Consider the following 18,441-nt stretch of genomic DNA (forward strand, 5'->3'; position numbering starts at 1 on the left):
TATGAAGCTAAATACAGGTAGGTAATTTCATGTTAGCCAAAAATACAGTAGAATAGTCAGATTGGAAAATCACGTTACAACAATCTCCCAGAAAGAGAAAGAAATTAGTAAGAAAGAAAGAAGGCCAGATGGTCAATCCAGCAGCTTTGTTTTATCTCATGGAGTTCCAGAAAATGTATGTGTGACCAAGGGGGTCAAACACTTAGTAGTTGCCAGATTGCTAGTCTACCAAAGCATAGTATCGTGCCCTTTTAGAACAGCAGAGACAAAGAGATTCAAAAGACAAAACAAACAAACAAAAAATCAGAAATTAAATAACTTTAATTAGAAGACAAAAGAACAATGCCTTCAAAATTCTGAATTTGGTTTTCTACCTAGGATTTTATATCCCAAGCCAAACTACTTTTCAGACATGTGAAGTCTCAAAATAACTGACCTCGCACACACCCATTCCCAGAAGTTACTAAAGGAAGTGTTCCTTTCTTTAACAGGACAGTAATCTAATAACAAAGACAGGGGTCTAGGAAATGTGGAATCCATCCCAAGGAAGGAAAACAAATCCCAGAATGATAAAGTCTCAGGAAACAGCTGTATACTCATATGAGAGAGAAATTAGTCTAGGCTAAAACCAGAATCAGGTATTTTGTTGTGCTTTGACCATGTGGAAAACAGACTAAAGCAGCATCTTCCAAATGTATTTGGGACTATTTTGGAAGAATTAGTGATGTGTCTGTAAAACCAAGACAAGATGTCCTGTGAGAATGGAAACGTAAGCACAGTAAACTATCCAGTTCAGGAATGAATAGAAATATGGTCACTACAAATCAGCATCATTGTTTGCATTAACAACAACAACAAAAAAAAAAAATTGGGAGGAAAACAGAAAAGAAAAAAGGCAGAAATCTTCACCTATTGAATAGAAAGTCATCAGATGTCGAAAAATAATAAACCAAGAAGTAGCTGAATAAGCATATTACTTCGAAACCTGAAACCAAGGTGCTAGGGAAAAACTAAAGGCTGAAATGGAATGCCTCCTGAGAAATTGGGAAGGATGGAGCAGGGAGCTAACTTCCTTATAAGCCTTAAAGTACTGTTAAACTAGGTATATACATCTCTTTCATAAAAATTCATTTACTATTTTTAAATACTCATATCTAAAACTGAAAATTAGAGAAAAAAAAAAAAAAGCCCTCTACCTGCAATCTCTTCTTCATGGTTCTAACCTACTTGGAATATAAAGAGGTGACAGCACGCAATTCCAAGTTCAAGATTTCCAAGTCTGTTTTCCGCTGCGCTGCGTCTGAGGGATGGGGCTCACACTCCCAGCAGCAGGAGAGACTCCACAGGCTGGCCAGCGATTTTCGACGAAGTGGGCACATCAGACCTTCAGGTGTTGAAGATGTGGGAGAGGAAAGCTAGTTTAGAAAAAAAACCCTCTCTTGATTTTGGTCCTTATCTGCATGCTTCTCCACCACTCTTATCACTGTTTTCTGCACTCATGTAAATAAATAAATCTATGAATTCTAGACTGCAGCTATTGCTTGTGCAATGTAATTTCCATATAAAGTTTAATAACGAAATACTAATGCATTGTCAAAATGTTTACAACTTCTCATAAAGTACAAAATTCACCTCATAGGGATAACAACCAAGAAGCAATACTCTTAAAAATGTCGTTGGAATGCCAATGATATACTGTTACATTTTTTTCATTTATTTTCATGTTTCCAAATATACAAAGTAAGTTGTTTCCACTCTTTCCCTACCCAGCTTGGTCATTTTGAACTCTGTACCTTCAACCCATAAATAATGTTTCTTCTATGAGAAAAGAAACACTTTTCATGTGAAAAGATCTTTATTTCAAAATAAAGAGCACAAGGTCTTCCACAGCAGATGAAATTAGTGTTACTGCCCTCAGAGGTCAAGGTTAGCAACCTTCTGGCGTATACCAATTTATCACGAACAACAGATGCTCTGAATGGCCTTTAAGTGCAGCTGTAAGGTCTCACGGTATAATTCCCTTTGTTGATCCCAGTGACAAAATGATTAGGTTCCATTTAAAATTGAAAATAATAGCAGCTATTCAGGAGAACTAGCTCTCAAAATTGTATCCGAAACTCATCTGTCAAAGATCTTAAGTGAAACACCTCGTATATCTGTATCATCATAATCAATATTTCCGACAACCACAGCATAAGAAATTCAATCTTGGCTAATAGTTTTTCTCATCATGAAATCAAGTGAAATACTGTATTTTTGCTCTCTTCATAAATAGAAAATAACCAAACATTACAAACATTTTATTCATGTTTACTGATTATATTTACAGAGGATATTCAATAATCAGAACTTGCCATTTGCAATACATTAAATTATAATATAACCCCCTCTACAAAAGCTATCTGTTGACCCATGATAAAAACTAACTCTAGAGTTTAAATACATTAGAAATTACAAAAAAAAAAGGGAACAGAAAGTGGTCTTCAAATGCTAAAAATCTAGAAGAATTCTCCAACATCTGCTCTCTTATCTCGACATTTGCTTCGAGCTTTTGTTCGAGCTTTGAAGGCTGCAGAATTATATAAATGCTGAAATGAAGAAAAGAAAAATACATGTGAGCCATTAAGGCTTAAGATATTCTTATAAAGTTAAAAAAAAGGTAAATAAAAATACACAAAGGAAGGAAATTAACTAATTTGACCCTATAAATATTTTAAATGTTTATAAGACACACACAAAGAATAAGGGGGAAAATTAACACATAATAGTTCATGGCTATTCTGTATTAAAAAAATAATCAGGTACATAAAAAACAAGAAAATTCCAGCAAAAAAGTTTTTAAAAGTGCATCATTTAATCCAATCAAGGAAAAGACAAATCATGAATTAACATGAACAAAGTACTCAACTTTGTTGTTAATTAAAATAACAAGGGAAAAAATGACAAGATTTCATTCAAAATTTTAAAATTATAAAATGCAATGCTGTCAAATGACAATAACTTTGAAAGGTAATATGGCAATACATCATCAAAAAATCCTAATTCAGCTCTGTAGTCCCATGCAAGAATTTCTTCCAAAAGAAAATTCACAAGTGAAATGTATGTAAAAATATTGTTTATTAAAACCAGTTTTAAAATACCCAACAATCAATTATATGGCCATAAAATAATTAAATATAAAGATCCTATAAAGATATAATTAAGCAATTTACACCCACTAGGATGGCTATAATTTAAAACAAAAATAAAAACAAAGTGTTGTTAAGGATGTCAAAATCTGAACTCTCATACTGCTGGTAGGAATGTAAAATGGTGTGGTCACTGTAGAAAACAGTTTAGAGGTCCCTTAAAAACTTAAACACAGAATTACCACATGAGACCGAGCAACTCCATTCCTAGGTATGTACCTAAAAAAATCAAAAACAGGTGTTCTAACAAAAAGTTGTACACGTGTTAATAGCAGCACTATTTATAAGGGCCAAAAAGTGGAAACAAGCCAAAAATCCGCCAACTTATGAACAGATAAATATGGTATATGCATACATTGGAGTATTACTCAGCCACTAAAAGGACTGAAGTGCTGACACACGTTACAACATGGACGAACCTTGGCAACATTATGCTAAGTGGAAAAAGTCAGTCACAAAAGGTCACGTTACATGATTCTATGTATGTGAACTATCCAGAGGAGGAAAAATCCACACAGAATGCACATTAGTGACTGCCAGCAGCTGGGGGAAGGGACGGGAGGGGAGAGGAATGGCGAGTTAATACTTAATGGACATAAGTTTCCTTTTAAGCTGATAAAAATGTTTGGAAACTAGATAGTGGTGATGGTTGTGCAACACTGTAAGTGTACTAAATGCCACTGAATTGTACATTTTTAAAAAAGCTTATTTTATGCTATGTGAATTCTACCTCAGTAAAAAAATAAAAATTAAGAATTTTTGAAATGTTCAATGAAAATAATCACTATTTAATGTTAGAAATTCTCTGAGTTCATTTGCTTCCTCATATTTGTAAAATGAATCTGGTACTTACTAAGAGGGCTCACAGTTACCTGGTATGAAAGAAGCACTGTGTAAATATTTATTCTTAAATATATAAACTTCATAGAATAAAAGGAAACAAAAAATGAAAATAACTTCTATGTTAATAGGATTATACATAAAAATTTTTCATCATAACCCTCCATACTCTAAATGCAGTCAAGTTTCTATACTTTCAGTACAGCTATTCTGGGTCTGCAACATCACAAAGAAACAAAACTCCACAGACAACAGCTTGGCAGAAATCAAACTTTTGGCTCCACTTTTCTCCGGTGCATTTAGTTCTACTGAAAACAAAAACAAAACCTACCCTTTCAAAACGAGAAATCTTCATCGTTTTAAGCGTTGCAGCATCAACCATCACCGGGGGTCCAAGTTCGAAAACATTGCGAAGGAATTCATTTGACTTAAATAAAAGAAAAAGGTAATGAGGCTAAGTATTAAATATCAGCTCTTTTTTCATTAAAGTGAAATGTGATTAACAGGAGTTACATGGAGCTTATAAATATGAACTGAAGTCATTTATTTTCTGTTTCTCATAAGACCAAATTGTTTTTCAATGCCCTGAATTCAAGAAAGCTATGTCAAACTATTTGCTTTCATACAAAGATTATCAGTGGGGTTCCAACAACCATATAGATGCTCCACAGACTTACACAATACAAAAACAAAAAGAATAGTTTCATATTTACTCAATTTAACTTTCAAAATTAAATTTACTATTTTGTATATCATGCTGAAAATATATAAAGTAAAACTTTATAGTAAAACTAACTTCAAAAACTAATTAAATGAAGTACATTCAAAACTGCTCCCTAATTTAAGAGCAAACATACAGAAAGGATGTCACCTACTCACCTGCAAGTGGTACTGCATCCCTGATCCAAGAACCTCCTTAAAGGTGTCATAAGTATGTTTTTTGACCCAGCAATCAATATACATGCGTTCAGGACCAAATTTAACAGTTTCTGTTGGAAAATCCCGTTCCTGGCCAACACAACAACAAAAACTCTGAGGAACTAAAATGATCTAAAATAACACATGCTGAAATGAACAATATGGTGTAAACCAAAACCTCCATCCCTGAGATATGAAGAGACTAGAAAGTGGCAGTACTATCCTACATGTAAGGGTGCAGAATTTCTCTAGTTGTGGTAGACTTGAAGGCACAACTAAGTATGGATAAATATTAATGACAAAACTACATTGTGGTAAATGTTTTTAAACGTCAAGAGCACTCAACAAACCGAGGCAGGGGGTGAAGTCAGATATCTGCACTGGTCTAGGATTGGCAGAGGTGGGGGAGAAGGCTGCAGGACAAGTCAGAAAGACAAGATGCCCCCACAAGCCAGTGGTGGAATTGGGGGAAGCAGAAATGTACAAAAGGAAGTGGGGTTAACAGGCCAGCCACAAAGGAGGATGAGTAACTAGAGGGCTCCCAGGGCCTAAGAGGAGTCTTATTAGGAAAACGAGAGGTAACATTTGAGTTAAAGATTTCAGAGATGAAACAAGTTTGCCAGAAGATAATTTCTAAAGTATAACCATGGAAGCGGGCCCAAGCGAAGCGGAAATAAAGGTCACTGGAACAAATACAGGATAGGGTTTTCCAGACAGAGAAGTCATTCAGAATGGTGACAACTTGAGACCAAAAAAAAAAAAAAGGCTTCTCTTTTCTTTCTTTGACAAATCATGAATATAGAAGAGTAACCAAGGGAATGGGTGATCTCCACAGGGACCATAGAAAAAAGGTGATAGAATTTAAAGGGGCAAGACCACTCCAATGGCCTTCCCCACATCTGCCTAGCCCCCTTCTCTCTCAGCACACAGTCTGACGTAGTAGGAAAGACGGTGAACTCCAGACATAACTCCAGGGATGGCCCACTCCCTGGCTTGTGACTCTTGGCAAGTAATTGAACCTCTGTGGCCCTGTTCCCTTGCCTCTAAGACAGGGATACCTACACCTATAACCACAGAGATTTACTAGAGGTGTAAGATGACATGTCTGTGAAGCATGTACAGTGCCCGGTCTGTTACAACAGCTCAGAAAGAGAACAGCAAGATTCTATGACTTTAGCCTTCCATATTTCAGAAAACACTGAAGACATGTCTCAGGGCAGAGAAGGAACAGAAATCCTGAGATGAAGAGAGGAGGGGGGTGAGGCCTGGAGGGAGATTACTAGAGGACAGGATGGTGAGGCAGAGGGCTTTCATTTTTTGCGGTGCTTGGCGGAGTGGTTGGGGTGAGGAGACCAGCAGCCCATTAAAGCCTGTGTACACTGGGAGTCACTCGCATCTTTCTCAGCAGAATCAGTGCTGTGGGCTGTGGCTGGCCCGGGCTGAGGGGCTTGTCAACAGCATCTGCTGGGTCCCACTGACTCTTAAAGTCTATTACGCAGAGAGGATGCATTAAGACAGAAAATCTGAAATCTGGTCTAATCCAGGAAATCTAGGACATGTCAACATTTTACCTTTTGGAGGCTATCGTGTGCAAATGTAGGAGTAGTTTATACTTAAGAAAATGGCTTCCTTAATTTGGGGATACTGCCATACTATTTATAAGACCAATAAGATCAGTGCTTAGTATGCATGTCTGTCTGCTCAAGTTAGGGTTTTTTGTTTGTTTTTTAGATGGTAACATCCAAAGAAAATATAAAATATTAATGTAAGACAATAAGAGTCAACACTGACCAAAAATTTAGATCCAAGAGGACCTCTATATTAATTTATATCCTAGCTTTTATTATTTTTTTAATGTAAATTAAAATGAAGAAAGTAGTTCTTAAGCAGGCTACATATGAGAATCACTGAAACACTTCAAAACTGGATCTGAGTGGGGCCTTAGCATCTCTATTTTTTTTTAATACCCATTCTAAAATTTCATACACACATCAGATTAAATGACTCTGTGGCAATATTCTTGAAAGAACTCCCCTATAAGAGAGCATTAACCTGAGAAATTTATCCCTTACATCCAAGAAATATTTTTACCTAGCCACAAACACACACACACAAAAATTGTTAAAGATTTTAGTATGCTCCACAGTAATACTGCCATTATCCTACAGTTCATTTTAACCATGCATTCTAACCCTTGAAGATTTCTAAATCAATTTATTTGCCAAGTGGACCAAAGCAGGTTAGGGAACTATAGAAGGGATTCAAGCATCAGATAATGATTTTTCAGTGATCCTGTTAAAACGGCAGGTTTTGTCATTTCAGTTTTCAGCACCCAGTCTTCCCAGGGAGATCATAAGGTCTTTGCTTAAAAGTACTGAGGGGTAGGCAATAATTGACTGTTTACAAAAAAACACTACACTGAGTACGTATGTGCTATTAAGCAGCACTGCCTTGACGATGGCAAGTACACCAAGATGAAATATATTTCTTTCACTATAAATCTTTTTTAAAGTTTTCAACCTAAAGAAAGAGTAACTTTGTAACATCAGAATTGCATTTTCCTTTGTTAAAAAAGAAGTCTTCATTTTTGTTGTTAAAAGCCTGCTCAGTCTTAAAATGAGGAAATGATTTTGGTCAAAAGTGAAGTTCAATCAGCAGAATTGCCCCTTTGTCAAGTCTGGCCTGAAACAATCTAGTTTCAAAATGAATAGCTAGTCCAGCATTAAGAGGCCTACCTCCACCGCCCTCAGGATGTCTCTGAACACCGACCGCTGCTTCCTCTTGTCCACTTTGGCCCGGTGCTTATTTCCATCTGTAGCCAAAGCCCTAAGCATCTGAGTCAAAGACTCCATGTCTTCATAAAAAAAGTCCTGGTCAGGAAAAAACAATTTACTTTCACTTGTTGTTTTTTCGCCCCAATCTCTTCTAGAGCTAACGAAGAACAATCCACTTTGGAAAATATTCAGCAGAGCTGCACAGAGCAATACAAATCTTCGAGCTATTTACAGATCTTGGCACAGACGCACATATAAATACATATTATCATGCAAAAATTTAATCCGGAAGTGCTGCCTACAAGATGATACACCCCAAATGATGAACATTCCCCTTCCAAGTATATCCAGATGCATCAACAAATACTTACAGTGCTCCCACCATATTCAAGACAGTACTGGGATTTCAAAGTTCAGTGACAGTCAGATGGACATAAACCATTACAGCTTCTATCTGTCCTCCAGTTCCCCAGTCCCCAAAGAACATATTCCCCAAATGCTAAAAATTCTTATTCCAGAAAGGGCAAGCTTTCAGTCATGCTTTCTAAAGCACCTAATTTCTAATTGACTGGCCATATTTAGAATAAGCAACCAGATATATGTGTCAGGTACACAACTCAAGTGATTAAATTATTCAAGAAAGGAAGGTATTCAATCACTTTTGGAGGGAAGCCAGGAAACGTATTACTATTTGCCATGACCTTGACTGTGAGCTTCCTTGACACAGTTTAAGTGGCTACACTTTGAAGAAGTCTCTTTATTTGGGGTGTTTTTACTCCCTAATCACATTTCAGAACCACATTAAAAACTAGAAGATGATTCAAAGTTATTTAGCTGACCAAAACTAGAGCAGACACTTTACAGAAGCAAGATGGTGAGCTATCTCCAGCTCTGATTATTAATGCCTGTTAAACAATTTTTGCATTGGTGATAATAATCATTTAACTTGTTCTGTTAAAACAAGCAGCTCTTATTGTGGGCATTCTTCTACTGTATATGTAATTGTTCAGTCTCAAAAAGTATAAATGTAATTTCTTTTAATGCCTAAAAATGAAAAGGCTTATTACAGTCATGGAAAATAAGCTTGAAATTAACACAAATATCCTTTTGGGTACATAAGTACATATTTGCTTACTGTCGATATTTTAGAGATTGTACATTTTTAACTTTCTAATAAATGTTCTCTTCAAATGCTGTAATTCAACTTCCTATGTCTGAGTTAGCTGGAGATAATACCAGTTAATAAGATTTTCATCTAGAAAAGCAATTACCAAAGCTGATGAGGTATTAAAACAGTCCAGTGTTATGCTGATCTCTACATTTAAATTCCAATAAATGTGATTCCATCATAATAAAATGGGAAATCGTTTTACTTGTAGAAACAAGTACATTTCAGGGACTGGCAGCTTCCTACTCGTTTCACTGACTACTTACTCTTCTCTATTATTCTCAAAAAAAAAAGTTCTGGAAGTTTTAAAAACATAGATAGAAGAATATAACTAAAATTAACAAGATGATGTGCATTATCTTAATTTGTTCTAAGCACTGAGAACCACTGCCAGTAATTCTCAACAATCTTACCTCCCAGAGGACCTCTGACTATATCTGGAGACATTTTTGGTTGTCACTATCTGCCAGGAGGTACTAATGGCATCTACTAGGTGGAAGCCAGGGACTCTGCTAAACATCTTAGTTTATGTGCTGCCAAAGAGAGCACAACGCTGCTAAACATCTTTAAATGTACAAGACAGCACCCCACCTCCAACAAAAATTACCCAGCCCAATGTAGTAAGAGTGCTGAAGTTGAGACACCCCACAGTAAATGATCTTAGCAATCAATAAAACTCGATCTAGTTTAGAGAATCTGAATCATTGAGTTCAGTATAGTACTTATGAAAATAAATATTAAATACTATAGGGAAATGTCTCCATTAAGTGCTTGTGCATTAAAAAGAAAACAGAAAATATGACAAAAATAGTTCAATAGAATCCAAAAGCCAATTTACTGGACTTTCGGATAACTGTGCAGTAAAACTGTACACTCAGGGACAAATGAAAAATGGACTCTTAGAGGTACAAATAAATATCTTAACTCTTCTCAACAATGAAAAAAAAAACTACGTAGTCATTACCACACGAAAGGGTCAAAAGTCCTGGATCAGAATTCTCAAATCTACTAGTTACTACGCCAAGTTTTAAAAATTATGAAACTATTTTGTCACTTATAAAATGAAAGTATCCACTCTCCCACATGACAGTTTTAAGCATTAAATAAGATGGTAAATATAAATTCACCCAATAAATTATGAAGCGTAAACTATCATATCAATATTCTAGACTTAGAATTTATACGGAATTGGACTTTAAAAAAAAATCAGTGTAGCAATTACACCTACATGAGGAAGTTTACTGTCATACAAAACACAGCTTTTGCAATCAGAATATCTAGATTTGAATCATAAACATCTATTATTTAGATATATATAACCTTGGACATAATTACATTAGCAATTTGTGCCTCAGGTTCCTCTTAACATAAAAAGGGATAGTTAATACCACCCAGGTCTCATAGGTTTATTGCAAGGACTAAGTAAAATATATTTATGTATTTTTAAAATATATAAAACATAGTACATAAACATCCATTATGCTAAAGATCTCTTATGATAGCTTGTTTCAGCCTAACAATATAAATGTGACAGCTAAGATAATTATTTCATACAAAATAACAGCTATAAGAAGTTAAATGGTTTCAAAAGTTGAATGGAATGAGGATGAAATGAGACCACAGAAAACTTTTGGAAGAGTTTAAACACAGGGTAAGATCCTTAAGGTCACAAAAATCATCCCCCCAATATACAAGTCATTGGAGCACTGACTGTAAACAAAATGAAATAAGCTAGGTCTTGGATGGCTATCTTGGGTGTCAAGAAATAATCATAGGAAAGCCTAACATTGAAACAGATTTTGAACCCTCCCCCAGGTCACTGCAAAGTGCTGACTATTATTTCTAGAATGGTTTTATCTGACTCTGCTCAAGTACAAAGACTTCTATTCTTTTCATTCCCTGCTAACTGAGGCAGATTGTCTTTGTCAAGGTATGGAACACTTTTAATGGGTCAGTTATCCTACAAACAAAGGCAAGAAATAAATGAGAGGCACGTGGAGCTGCCCTCTCTAGAAATATAAAATCTAAGTGATTTATGATTTAGGACCGAGGACCGTGCTGTTAGTCTTTGGATTTTCTTTTGCTTTTTCCTGCTGTGTCTCTGTCCTGTAGCATTGTCTCTGTCGGGTTAGGTGGGAGGTGTGAGAGGGAAAACTGAGGAAGGTCTGATTCTACTATATCTTGGCATATTTTCCTGAATCAGCGTATCACGTGGCCTGTAGACCTATAATTCCATCTACTAGTCTGTCTTAGCTCGTTACCCTAGAGAGCTCCTAAAAGGCCACTACTAGCCTACTAGCAAGGCGGAGGAAATACACAATTCAGCCAACAGTACGGAATAGCTCCCACTTAGACTGTGTGCGTGTGCTCCCAACAACCCTATGAGCTAGTGACTATTATTTTCTCCATTTTAAAGATAAGGATACTACTATATATAAAAACAGATTAAAAAAAAGTTTCTGCTGTATAGCACAGGGAACTATGTTCAATATCTTGTAGTAACCTTTAATGAAAAAGAGTATGAAGATGAATATCTGTATGTATATGCATGACAGGGACCACTGTGCTATACACCAGAAATGGACACATTGTAACTGACTGTACTTCAATATAGAAATAAATAAAAATAAAAATAAATTTAAAAAATAAATAAAGATAAGGATACTGAACTGTAGTGAAGTTGCCTGACATCAAGCAACTCCTAAGTGGAAGAGAAAATCTAAACGTAGGCAGGTGGCTACTGAGTACACTCCCCTGCTTGGTCACATGGCAGACAGTAAAAGGGGCGCTCACCAGCGAATGATGACTAATCTTCTTATCAGCTTTAACAAATAGCTATTATTAATAACCAGCTCGTTCTTTAGCACCCAACCTAGCAGCCAGCTCTTCGGAAGTTTTTCCCTAAGTCTCCCAGGCTTATGTCATTACACTGCTAGATTTCCAGGTTAATAATATCACAAAATATTATGTTAGCAAGAGGCTCTGAATAATTCAATGTTTCACATGGGCAAGAAAGTAATTTACATCAACCTATATATTCATCAACACCTGGTTTAATTAAATTTTTCAACACCCTATAACCATCCCCAACCACCACCATATATTCACTCCTTTTAAACAGCTTACTGACTTACTGACTTAACAAAAATGGCAAACAAAACACTAGGTTCTATTTTATAACCCAGTTCACTTTGTCTGACAAGGACTTAGGTCAAATTAAACATGTTTGGATATGTTCTCCTGAATATCACATATGACTAAGCCAGAGAACATAAAAATGTAGGTAGTAACATATTTACATTTATGCAAATTTAAATAAATTCAGCATGTATAATTTCAACTGCATTTCAAAGGAAAAAGAAAAAAAAAATACTATTTCAGTAGAGAAATACAAGATCAAAAACTGGGACATCTAGCTTCTGTGCCTTGAGGTTAAGGAGCCATTAACTAGCTCAGTAAAATTAAATTGACTGCTAACTTGAGTCCAATTTCTCACACAAGGAGATTCATTATCTACTGACAGCATTAATAACTTACTTTTAATTTGTACCTGCTATCTTTCAAGGTGGGGGAGGGGAGGCAGCACTAGGGAAAGATACTTTCCAGAGAAAAATTTTAAGACCCTAAACGTTTCTTTAAACACAGGCTTAGAATGGAATGTGAAGAACCAGGCAACCCAGAACACGTATTCACCTTACTTAGAATTAGCCACTGTTAAATAACTTCTTGAATTGCTAAAAAAGTTTTCTTCTGGAAATACAGTCTTTCTCTTTAAATTAAACAGCAGCTAGTAAGTAACCCAAGGTTCACAACAGAGGTCACAACCCAGGGTGACCAATTGTCCCTTACAGCCTAAGATGAAGGGTTTCCTAGAACACAGGGCCTTTCAGTGCTAAACCTGGCATACTATCCGGATAGTGGACCACCCATCACAAACTCAAATACCTCTGAAAGCCGAACTGTGGTAAAAAACAATCCTGAGTGGACAATGGTGGAGAACTGCAAAGCACACATCCCAGGCTAAAGGGCCATGTTTACTTCCATCTTTAGCTTAGAAAAGTTAAACAATAGTAACTAAACTCCTCTGATTCCAAACCTATGTTGACTTACTATTTCAACCATCTGTCTGACATTTATTATAAAGCATCCAAGACAGAATTTTCTTATTGTGTCCTGTCTGACAAATCCAAGCAGATCCACAAAGATTATACTAGAAAATTCTCTCTTGACACAACATTGTAAACTAACTATACTTCAATTAAAAAAAATAAATAAAAACTCTCTCCATGAGTAATGAGTGTACCTAAACTTCAGGTCTACAGACAGCAACAATTAAGTGTAATGAACTACACTCAAATATTGCTCTACCAACCTCTACTGGTTTATGCTCTTAAAAGTATTATATTAACACTGCCAAAAAGCAGGACCACTCATCATTAGGTTGTCAAGTAGGCCATGCTCTAAAGTCATCACCCAATTTATAGCTGTGAAGTAATGACAGAGTGATGATCCTTGTGGCACAAGCTTTTTCCACTACTCATCAGGTACTTACACTCTCTATTCCTCTGGCCAGTTCAAACAGAAGCGCCAAAGATTCACCAGCAGCTATTCTCATGTTTACATCATCAGAAGAGAGGAGGCTTGGAAGTTTATGGAAATGCCTAGAAAAAAATCAGTCATTACTATATGAACACAACCAATTATGTCATTAAATGTTGTTTTTATAAAATATGAAACTAAAATATATACATCTCAAGCTTTTTCTTCACTTCATTGATTGGGCATATGGTCAGTAATAATGTCCAAGCGAGGAGAGAGCTGATATGAAGCACTGTGTTAGGGGTGCTGCAAATTACATTAGCGTCTTTCTCTTTGAGATACGACTTGGTGAAGATGTTTTCCAAACACTGCAGAGTTGAATACAGCTCCTAGTGCACACGAATATGAAAAAAGATTACCATCTTAAATGAGAAATGTGCTAACAACTGGAGTCAAAAGCTGTCTACTTACAGTAATATCATCTGTGGCAATAAAACAGCAAACACCAAAGCAAGTTGCACACTAAAAAAGGCAAAAAGAAAACAGACATTAATGTTTGTCATTTTCTTATTAATCTACATCTTCCTGCCTTTATAATTCAATGTGAAAAAGTTCTCAACTACGTGACTGTATTAGGTCTCAAGTATAGTATAAAAAGAGAGAAAGAATGTAGGATCAAGAGTTAAGGGAAGCAGGTTTTAGTCCAAGATCTGCTACTAAACTTCAGGAAAGTTACCCCATTTCCCTCAGATCTTCCTTCATTAATCTAAAGAAGCATTTCAAACTTCACCTCCAAGTCAAAGACAAAGATGGTGTTTGGACATCTGAGATAAAGAAACCTACTCTATTAAAAACCTTTACAACACAAAGCTTAAAAAATTCAAATAACTATCCTCAAACTTCCCACTGAAAGGAGCTCTGTAACTCAGATTTTTACTTGTTTTGGAATATGTTGAAAAGAGGTTGGGAATCTGATAATTGCTTTCTTAGGGGGTAAAAAAAAAAAGGGCAAAACACTCCACCATCACCAAGGTAAAGCTTACCTAACAAGACTCAGAATATGTCCATACAATCTGCTTACAACATAGATTGGAGCCATCAATGCTCAAAACACTGCTCTAACAAACTCATCACATAAGGACAGAATTGGAAATTTGTAAGGCTTTATTATTCTTCATTTCCCTTTTCACTAAAGGTCATGACTAATATTTTCTCATGTTGTTGCCAGTACCACTAAAGCCTAAGGCTTTAAAGTCACCATCCACATGCCCACGTTGAAGCTAGTTCCGTTCCAGTACTATGAGGACACTTGTAATACTAATCTGCTTGATGTCACTAATTTATTTTCATTATTTAATCCTGGTAAAAACTGGACAATGTTAAAATTCAAAAGTAGCCTAAGCATTATTCTTAGTAAAGGAAAATTTCAATCTGTAATCCCTTCTCCAAAGTACACAGCAGAAGCAAGGCCACATCACTCCCTTTGATTACTCTAAGAGAAACGGCAGATTAAAAATTAGGACCCCCTACATTTAATAGATTCCAGCTGCTAATATGCAGGAGAATGGTAAAAGTTTTTTTTTTTAATTCACAGAAAAAGAAGTATGAAGAAAGTGCCTTGAGACGACCACAACAAACTCACATGCAACCAAAATTAAGCAATTGCTCCAAGTATCTAATCAATAGTGTTTTCTGTTGAACATTTCAAACACCCCTATAGTCCTGCACGATTTAAAAGTTGCATGACACTAGGAAAGACAGGAAGGTAAAGAGCAAAAGCTTAATTAAATATTTTAGGATTACTAACTACTAGAGGACAGAGATTCCTATGAAGTCATCAAACTCCCATTCCTTTGCCTCTAGGAAAAAACAGCTAGACTATTCCCAGCATCCATACAGGTGGTAAACCAAGGAACTCTCAGAAGCAGAAGTGATGTGCCTCTGTTCCTAGCTCTCCCCATGTGGCTACCAGACCTGCCATTTGAAAAGGACCTAGAGGTAGGGCAGAGCTGGAGGGATGCCAAGGGACCCTGCTGACCTGACTGCACACTAATATGAACAAGAAATATACTTTTATTAAGCCACTAAGACTTCACGGCTTATCTGATACAAAGATTAATGTTATTTACCTTAAGTAATACTAAAGAGGAAGATAATTTGAATTATTAGTATTAAAAAGTTCACAACTTTAACTGGTTCTCTTGTTAGGAAAATAGCTTAAAATTCAAGTCCCCTAAGATTAAATTCCTGAGATCTATTAAGACTCTCAAGATCCATTAAGATTCAAGTCTTAAAATCCTTTAAGATTCAAATCCTCTAAGACCACCTCATAGTAAAATGTTCATGTGATCACTTAAATCGCTTATTAGCACACCAAAAACAACCAACCTCCCTCCAAAACCCACAATGTTAAGTCAAATGTTGTAAGTAGTAAATATCAATTAGAGAATGAAGCTCTTCCAAACCCCAAAACCAGATGAATATTTCACAAGTCAGAGTTTCAGAGTTTCCTACATCTACCAAATCTACCCATGGAACCACAGTGTTAAGCTTTTTCATAAGAACTTTTAGGCCACCTCAGCAAAAATTTTATAAAAAAAAACAAAAACCTCATTACATTTCTTAGAATGAAAAATAACCATATAAAAAATACTGTTGAGACCACTTCTTTAAGTTCCAATAAAAACTGGATCATCTTAAATAACTCAACATGGCACTGTATTTCATATCAGCATATGATCTTCAATTTCAAAGATGCAGAAATTTGCTCTTCCTAGGATGCTCTCAAGTCTCAGAAAATCTAAGAAAACAATTGTCATATTGAGTCTGCTCACTAAAATTAAAGAAAAATGAGAATAAAATGTTAATAAAAACCTACTTTCCTAGATTATTCATCACAATCTCTGGGTGACATACCCAGACAGATTTGTAAATTTAAAAATCCCATACTTACAGTTTGCCTAGCCTGGATACTAGCTGTTCCATCACAAATTATTTTCTTCAGGATTGGTCCGAGAGTTTTTAAAACCTCTTCACTTTCAATTCCAGGGCCCAACTGAATACACAGAACAGACGCTAACGCTGCAGCCGCACGCTGCTCATCACTTTTACCTATAAAAGAAGCCACAGCGCAACTATGATAAATTATTTTCAGTAGACTTATTAAGGCAGCAATTTCCCAAATTTGCTCAATTTCAAAATAGCATCTACCATTTATGAAACCCATAATATGCTCCAGGGTTTGACATGAGCTATAAACCTTAGTGAGATTAAAAAGCTCAAACTCTGGAAACAAACCTCAGGCAAATCCTAGATCCACCACTTATTAGCCAAATTATCTTCAACCAATTATTCTTATTTCAAAATAGACTTCCTCATCTGTAAAATGAAGATTAACACCTATCTTAAGGGAGTCCTGTAACAATTCAGCAAAATAATACATTTCAAGCTGACCTGATCTCTCAAATCCTTCATGTACTTATAAAATAGTGCTAAAGTAGTCCTTGCATTCATCTCCCAAGCATTTCAGATGTACACAGTCCATCAGGTAAATTCAACTTTCAGGGTTTTCCTCCACCAATATTTTTTTTAAATAAATAAGGGATTAAAAACAAGGGCTTCTTTAAAACCATAGAAAATATATTAATATAAAAGTAAATGTAAATTAACTCTTCCAAGAACTATACACACCAATGGGTTTGAGCAAATTTTGAACTTAAGTTGTTACCTGATATATTAAAAATTTATAAAACTTGCAGGTTGGAATGAAATTGTTAAAGGTCACCTAAGTCCAACTACCTTATTAGAGACTGTTTCAATGTAAACATCTTTAACAAAGTCATTGTATTATCTCAAAAAAGGTGGCTCTGCTATCAACTAAACCAGTAACAAGTTATATAACTTTAGATCAGTCTCATGTTTCCTAGGCCCTTCTCTTTGTACAATGAGAGGTAAGTTAGAACAAAGGTTTCCAAACACCCATTCCTGACAAAGCTTTCACCTGAGTGAAAATTCACCAAAATGCGAATAAGGACAGAAAGCTAACCTCATTCAATTTAAAGGAACATATGAGCTTCCTACAGGTTTAGTGATAGAAATATTTTGTTGATAAAGGGATAATGATAGTAGAAGCTAGTTATTTTCATAATGTTCTTATTTGACAAAGTAATTAAGCTGGCAACGCCACATCTTTTTAATTTTGGTGGTTTCTAAAACTGCAAAGTCTGATAATACTAGACCTAATCTTTAAGGTCTCTCTTGATTCTTAAAAGTCCTATGGGTATAACAATATGAATTCCAGAATCTCTATTACAAAGTTCTAAAATTCAAATATTGCAATAGATATTGCAAAATCATGTCATGGACAGGTATGACTGAAGTCTTAAAATGAGCTAGATAATTATGATACTTTTTCAATTTTAGAAAAATGAAGTAGGATGGCTTTTTTAACAATACTTTTTGTTGACATCTGGCACAAGCTTTCAGGCCTTTCTTACACACAAGAGAATGGCAATCGCCACTTCTGATACAGTAAAAGATGACAATCCAACCCAGTCCTTCCTGGTTTCAAACTGTTTATTACACATATAAAAACAAAGCTTCTAACACGTCTGATTTGGAGTTTTAACAAGCCTGCTATATTCGCTGACAATTATAAAGTTACAAGAGTGACCCAATTTTCTACTGCTGTTAACAAATATTATTGCAAACAAGGCAGCAGATTCCTTTTTGGTACTGTGCCTGTGACTCAAAAATAAGGACATTACCTTTTTTCAGGCAGCGTTCAATGCTATCAGTTAAAGTCATTCTTCTTTCCAGAATAAATTCATAAAGCATTTTTGAAGCCAGTGCATTTTTAATACCTTCAAGAGCTGCTTGCCTTGTCTTCGCACTATTTAAAACAAAGTGTAAGAGAAAGAAGACCCATGTGGAGTGCACCATCAGTCAATGACTTTTAAAAACTCAGCTCTTCTCCCTCTCAATTTTTTCTATTTATAGATTTTTAACCTAATTG

At 35.6% G+C, this 18,441-nt stretch overlaps 1 protein-coding gene across 2 annotated transcripts in view; it reads right to left on the minus strand.

Annotated features, from left to right (window-relative positions):
* Window positions 1-2,285: 2,285 nt before the first annotated feature.
* IFRD1 (interferon related developmental regulator 1) overlaps window positions 2,286-18,441 on the minus strand; it is a 43,053-nt gene continuing 26,897 nt past the window's right edge. For both annotated transcript variants that reach the window (XM_072964652.1, XM_006217737.4), the window contains 9 exons: window positions 18,194-18,318; window positions 16,381-16,538; window positions 13,899-13,949; window positions 13,638-13,816; window positions 13,441-13,549; window positions 7,682-7,816; window positions 4,908-5,036; window positions 4,360-4,455; window positions 2,286-2,588 (listed from right to left, as the gene is read on the minus strand). In XM_072964652.1, the coding sequence (XP_072820753.1) occupies window positions 2,499-2,588; window positions 4,360-4,455; window positions 4,908-5,036; window positions 7,682-7,816; window positions 13,441-13,549; window positions 13,638-13,816; window positions 13,899-13,949; window positions 16,381-16,538; window positions 18,194-18,318 (1,072 nt within the window). In that variant the 3' untranslated portion in view covers window positions 2,286-2,498. The remainder of the gene's footprint in view (window positions 2,589-4,359; window positions 4,456-4,907; window positions 5,037-7,681; window positions 7,817-13,440; window positions 13,550-13,637; window positions 13,817-13,898; window positions 13,950-16,380; window positions 16,539-18,193; window positions 18,319-18,441) is intronic.

This window comes from Vicugna pacos, chromosome 7 (genome assembly GCF_048564905.1).
Source record: "Vicugna pacos chromosome 7, VicPac4, whole genome shotgun sequence".
Lineage (NCBI taxonomy): Eukaryota > Metazoa > Chordata > Mammalia > Artiodactyla > Camelidae > Vicugna > Vicugna pacos.